At 56.2% G+C, this 6,458-nt stretch overlaps 1 protein-coding gene across 1 annotated transcript; it reads left to right on the forward strand.

The window, feature by feature from the left end:
* The first annotated feature begins 2,156 nt into the window (after positions 1–2,156).
* Positions 2,157–6,369, forward strand: GOT1 (glutamic-oxaloacetic transaminase 1). Its single transcript, XM_030452791.1, has 9 exons — positions 2,157–2,399; positions 2,655–2,836; positions 3,402–3,525; positions 3,737–3,849; positions 4,041–4,145; positions 4,684–4,834; positions 4,968–5,133; positions 5,253–5,395; positions 5,670–6,369. The coding sequence occupies exons 1-9, from the start codon at positions 2,285–2,287 to the stop codon at positions 5,807–5,809; spliced, it is 1,239 nt and encodes a 412-aa protein (XP_030308651.1). The 5' UTR covers positions 2,157–2,284; the 3' UTR covers positions 5,810–6,369.
* The last annotated feature ends 89 nt before the right edge of the window (positions 6,370–6,458 follow it).

Here is a 6,458-nt window from a genome sequence, read left to right on the forward strand (position 1 = left end):
CGCCCCCCCTACACCGCTGCCGCTCCACCGAGCCCGCCACGGCACCCGCCCTGCGCCCAGGGTCCCCGGGGGGCCCCGCAGGGCGGGAGGCGGGCGAGGTGGGCGGCCCGCAAGAACCGGTCGGGGGCACCGGGGGAGAAGGGCTGTGCCCAGAGGAAGGACGCAGGGCTTGACAGCAAGGAGCCAGGAGAAATTCCCTGCGATCATTCATTGATGATTTAGATGAGGGGATTGAGTCCATCATCAGCAAATTCGCAGACGACACTAAGCTGGGGGGGAGTGTTGATCAACTAGAAGGCAGGAGGGCTCTGCAGAGGGACCTGGACAGACTGGAGAGTTGGGCTGATTCCAACGGGATGAGGTTTAACACGGCTAAGTGCCGGGTCCTGCACTTTGGCCACAACAACCCCATGCAGCGCTACAGGCTGGGGACAGAGTGGCTGGAGAGCAGCCAGGCAGAAAAGGACCTGGGAGTCTGGATCGACAAGAAGCTGAACATGAGCCAGCAGTGTGCCCAGGTGGCCAAGAAAGCCAATGGCATCCTGGCCTGTATCCGGAACAGCATTGCCAGCAGGTCCAAGGAAGTGATTCTGCCCCTGTACTCAGCCCTCGTGACGCCACACCTTGAGTACTGTGTCCAGTTCTGGGCCCCCCAGTTCAGGAAGGATATCGAGGTCCTGGAGCAGGTCCAAAGGAGGGCAATCAGGCTGGTGAAGGGACTCGAGCATAGACCCTACGAGGAGAGGCTGAGAGAACTGGGGTTGTTCAGCCTAAAGAAGAGGCGGCTCAGGGGAGACCTCATCGCTCTCTACAACTACCTGAAAGGAGGGTGTAGCCAGGTGGGGGTTGGGCTCTTTTACCAAACGACTTTCAACAAGACAAGAGGGCATGGACTTAAGTTGTGCCAGGGGAAGTTTAGGTTAGATATTAGAAAGAATTTCTTTACGGAAAGAGTGATCCGTCATTGGAATGGGCTGCCCACTGAAGTGGTGGATTCTCCGTCCCTGGAGATATTTAAAAAAAGACTGGATGTGGCACTCAGTGCCATGGTCTAGCAACCGCAACGGTGGTTCAAGGGTTGGACTCGATGATCTCTGAGGTCCCTTCCAACCCAGCCAATTCTATGATTCTATGATTCTATGATTCTATGATTCTATGATTCTATGATCAGGGCAATGTCATATATAGTTCGGGAGAAGGGTCCCCAACAAGGGACCCGAAACTGTCCTGGTGGGTCAGAGCAGGGCTCGTCTTGGCTGGCTGCCACCGGCCAGAGGCTCCAGATGTGACCCCGGGCTTTCCCGGGGCTGGAAGGGTCTCAGAGGGCCACCCCATAGTGCCTGACCTGCAGCTGGCTGGGAACCTTGGAAGGGTCTTAAAAGCCTGTGGCAGGTGTACTGGAAGATTCCTGTGACCTACCCCGGGGGACAGACACACACCGTCCTCCCCCCACACCCAGTCACTACACCCCTGCTACCACCCGCACACGGTCACTGCACTCCTGAGACCATCACGCCCCAGGCACCTTGCGGCACCCACCTCAGTTTGTGACCGCACTCCTGGTATCTCCCTGAGCCCCCGGGCACGGCCCTCCCGGGGCTGTCGTGCACCCCGGCTTTGCACCCCAGGGCTCATCTGCACCCACAATGCTGCAGCTCCGGTGCCCCTTCGGGGCCTGTGCCGTGCTCCCCAAGGCACTGCAACCCCAAACACTGCCGAAGTGCAGCGCTGCCCCCAGGCACGCCATCCCCAGCAGCACACCCGTACCACGGGCACTGCACCCCGGAACCACCCCGTATCCTGTCACCGCAGTTCCAGGACACCACCTCTTTACCGGACACTGCACCCTGCAGCACCTCACCCCTGTCAGGGGGACACCTGCCTGCCGGCACCCCCCGGCCAGGCGCCCAGTCCCTGCCCCTGCCCCCGCTCCCCCGAACGCTGCTCTCAGGGCGGCCTCACCGCGCACCGCCCACCCAACCCGCGCACGCAGAGGAGGCAGAGGGGCCGGAGGGTTGTGGGGGGGGGGCACGGCCGCCAATAGGCACCGACTGCGTCCCTGCGGCGCAAGCGTCACCGGGCTCCGCAGCACCGCGATTGGCTGCACGCGCTGCGCCCGGGGGGCTGTGGGGCCGCCGTTGGTTGGTGGCGGGGGCGGGGCTGCGTGCGGCCCGCTGATTGGTGGCGGCGCCACCTTCACCGCCCCGCTGGTGAAGGTGAGGGTCTCCTCCAGGCGCCGCGCTGCCCGTAAAGAACCGGACCGGAGTCGAGGGGCCGCTACGCCATGGCCGCCTCTATCTTCACCGCCGTCCCCCGCGCCCCGCCTGTCGCCGTCTTTAAGCTCACGGCGGATTTCCGGGAAGATGCGGACTCGCGGAAGGTCAACCTGGGCGTGGGCGGTGAGTCCGCGGCCTCCCGCGGTCCGGCGGGGCTCCTCTCCGCGGGGCAGTGCACTCCTGGCGGGCTCGGCGCCTGCCGGAGCGCCTGAGCGGCGGCAACTGAACGCAGGCCTGAAAGGTCACCGGGCCGCGGTGAGCGCCCGGCCGAGTGCGTGGCGGGGGGGTGGGCGGGTCACCGGTGAGCGTCAAGGTCACGGGGATGGAAGGCCTCGCGTCCCCCCGGTGTGGAAAGGACGGCTCTCCCTCTCCTGACAGCATACCGCACGGACGAGAGTCAACCATGGGTCCTGCCGGTGGTGAAGAAGGTGGAGCAGATGATCGCCAACGACAACAGCCTAAACCACGAGTACCTCCCCATCCTGGGCCTGCCCGAGTTTCGGGCCAACGCCTCCCGCATCGCCCTGGGTGACGACAGCCCCGCCATCAAAGAGAACCGGGTAGGTTCTGGATGGGGAGGGCAACTGCTCCTTGCTTGGAGACCCTCTGGTATCCCTGGGCTGTCCTGTGGCAGGCTGAGCAGAAGAGAACAAATGTGTGGAGTAACAATGCTTTGGCAGGATTTGGAGATTTTCTGTGACATGACACAGGCTTTACTGGTTGTAGGTGACTTCACAGACCTGTGTTGTTGAAGCTGTACAAGTAGTTGTAAGTTTTAGGAAAGATTGAATGTGGGCTGTATTTTGTTTTTTCCTTCAATGACTGCCCCACAGAAAACAGATCACCTTTCCTGAAATAAGCTACTAGCTGGGAATCTGCTTTATGCCAAAAAGTAACATGAATAACTGAAGTCTATTTATAATATTTATAAATGTTGAAGGTATTGAGATGGGACTGATCACTGACGGTGATGGAAGACAACTGGAAGGGGATGGTGTCCTGGATGGGGTGATGCCAGGGATCACATCTGGGATCCTGTCTTGTTTTTACAAGCACCTCTGTTCTTCATGCTCCAATAGCCAGGTTGACCTGGGTGAACCCTGCTGGCAACTCTCTCTGTTGCAGATTGGGAGCGTGCAGTCCTTGGGTGGGACAGGGGCCCTGCGTATCGGCGCAGAGTTTTTGAGGCGGTGGTACAATGGAAACAACAACACAGCAACACCGGTCTACATCTCCACTCCGTCCTGGGGTGAGTACTGCTGTCACCTTGCAGGAGCCCTGTGGGTCAGTGGGAGAGGGAGGTACAGCAGGGGTGTGGGCAGTGCCTCCCTCTTGTGGGTAAAAGGAGTATGAGTGTGTCCATCACGTATTTTGGTGGCATTTAGGGAGATGGTAGGGCTGGAGAAGGTGGCTTGCTGAAGATGTGACCTGCTTTTCTGAAAGGTGATTTCTTTCCTTAGAGAACCACAATTCTGTGTTTGTGGATGCTGGCTTTAAAGATATTAGAACCTACCACTACTGGGATGCTGCCAAGAGGGGTTTGGATCTCCAAGGGCTGCTGGATGACATGGAGGTGTGTAAAACTGGCATGGGACAGGACCATAGCTTGGTGCTATGCTCTTAGCAGCTGTCTGGGCTCTTGTGTACTATGCCTGGAGATCAATCTCTGTGAAAGAGAATCATGGTGCCCAGAGCAGTACAGGGCCTTTGCTGTGGGTGTCCAGTCTCATCCAGATGTTTGACCAAGACCTTCTCTCTCCTCAGAAAGCCCCAGAGTTCTCCATTTTCATCCTCCATGCATGTGCACACAACCCAACGGGCACAGACCCTACTCCTGACCAGTGGAAGCAGATTGCTGCTGTTATGAAGGTATGGGCCACTGCTGGGGCTAAAGCAGTGTTTAGGGGACAGATAGCTCTTGAGCCAAGCAGAGCACTTGGAAACAAAATGAGCTCTAGGGAGTGGTAGGAAATGTAGTAGAAGCTGGAAGAGTCCCACAGGGCAGGTGTTGAAGGAAGAGTCTGACAGCGTGCTCAGCGGCCTGGTTGTTTCTGCTCACCACTTCAAGTTCTTGCTTTCAAACTCTGTGGCATGGGCTGCATTGAGGTTTCTCATGCTGGAAAGATTATCCCTGGGCACCATTTCTCAGGTGCTGAATAGTAAGATATAGGGTGGTGTCAGACCTCAAATGCAGTTTTCTCCTGCATTTCACCTATATTGACCACTTTAGTCTTCCTGTTCTTTTACCCCAGTAGAAAGAAAATACCTCAGTCTGGTGGTGCTGGACCATGTTTGCTTTGTATTCACCTGGAAGCTCAGTGGTCATTTTTCACCCCTATGGGGACAGTGGGCAGTACAATCAAGGTTGTGGGAAGGGATTTACCTCTAACACTGTTCCTCCTTGCAGCGCCGGTTCCTGTTCCCTTTCTTCGACTCGGCGTACCAAGGTTTTGCCTCTGGCAGCCTGGACAAGGATGCCTGGGCTGTGCGATACTTTGTCTCCGAGGGCTTTGAGCTCTTCTGTGCACAGTCGTTTTCCAAGAACTTTGGGCTCTACAGTGAGTGTCTGGTAGTAAGCTGGCCCAGTAGCACCTTACCCAGACATGGGGCTGGCATGGTGGGGGGTGGGGAGAGCTCTGCTTTGCCATGATGTGTGGGGCCAATGGCTCATGTCTCTTCTCTTGTCAACAGATGAACGTGTGGGGAACCTGACTGTGGTGGGGAAGGATGCAGACAACGTGCAGCGTGTGCTTTCCCAGATGGAGAAGATTGTGCGTACCACTTGGTCCAACCCTCCCTCCCAGGGAGCGCGTATTGTGGCAACTACACTCGCTTCCCCACAGCTCTTTGCCGAGTGGTATGTTTTGCTAGGACTTGGGGGGAGGGGAAAAAAGTGTCCCTGAGTACTAGGCTGGGACAGATGGCCTGAAACTATACATGTGCCTGTCCTCACACTCTGCTTTCTGCCTGCGGTAGGAAGGACAATGTGAAGACAATGGCAGATCGGGTCTTGCTGATGCGGTCAGAGCTCCGGTCTCGTCTGGAGTCCCTTGGGACCCCAGGCACCTGGAACCACATCACAGAGCAGATCGGCATGTTCAGCTTTACAGGGCTGAATCGTAAGTATTGAGCAGCCTGGTGAAGGGAGGAGAAGACCGTTTTGCTGGGGATGAACTGGGCTGAAGCAGTGCAGGTAGGAATCTCTGAGGGACCACACTGGAGTCCTGGCATCCTTGACTCTGTGGCTAGGTGGGATGAAGCATTAGGCAGTATTTTAGTGGTCAGTGCTGGAAGTTTTCTGCTTGTTGTGATTCAAGCAGCCCTGACTGGTTCTTCGGGCTTTTCTAAACTGTGAGTTCACTGCTCTGACCTGATGTCTCATTGCTTCCACAGCTAAGCAGGTTGAGTACATGATCAAGGAAAAACACATCTACCTGATGGCTAGTGGGCGCATCAACATGTGTGGCCTGACTACCAAGAACCTGGACTACGTGGCCAAGTCCATCCATGAAGCCGTCACAAAAATCCAATGAAGCACACGAACAACCAAACTTATATGAAGTCACCAAAGCTGTAGTGTGTAGTTCATGTCTTTCCCTGCTCGTGGCTTGCCTTTGTCCCACACCTCTTGGGGTTTAATAAAGATGGGAGCAGTAGCTCAATCAGGGATAATCATCTTTGACCTTTTTGAAGTACTTGTGATATGGTAAGCCAGTGCCCCCAAGAGGATGAGGGCAGCATGAACCACCTTGACTCCTGTTTGTGAAAGCAGCTGCTCTCTAGGCACGTAGAGCTGCATTTTCAGCACATCAGATCAGGTCCATGTAACTGAACAGTTTGATCTAGGCAAAGTCCAGTGCCAGTGCAGTGTCCTATGAGATCACTGCCCAGTCATTTGGGATCTCATGTGGCTTGTGAACTTACGTCACACAGTAGTATTTATTTTTTTCGGGGGGGGGGTGGGGAGAGGCAGCTGGCTGGCTGGCTTCCCCCCCAAGTTGGTTCTGAGCCCAATGCGAGCAAACATTCGTAATTGTGGTAATGGCTTCTTTGTGTTGCTGACAGAAAATTAAACCTCCAACCCTGAACACTACCCCTGCCTTGTGTGATGTGCCTTCATGCTGTGCTAGGCTTCCCAGGCTGAGGTTAAAGCCCCAGAATCCTACTTTGTCTACTCTGTTT

Source organism: Calypte anna, chromosome 6 (genome assembly GCF_003957555.1).
Source record: "Calypte anna isolate BGI_N300 chromosome 6, bCalAnn1_v1.p, whole genome shotgun sequence".
Classification (NCBI taxonomy): domain Eukaryota; kingdom Metazoa; phylum Chordata; class Aves; order Apodiformes; family Trochilidae; genus Calypte; species Calypte anna.

Coding starts and splice junctions, on each gene's coding strand:
- GOT1 (XM_030452791.1), top strand. CDS start 2,285: ATGGCCGCCTCTATCTTCACCGCCGTCCCCCGCGCCCCGCCTGTCGCC. Junction 3,526..3,736: donor CATCTCCACTCCGTCCTGGG/GTGAGTACTGCT, acceptor TTCTTTCCTTAG/AGAACCACAATTCTGTGTTT. Junction 4,146..4,683: donor AGATTGCTGCTGTTATGAAG/GTATGGGCCACT, acceptor TCCTCCTTGCAG/CGCCGGTTCCTGTTCCCTTT.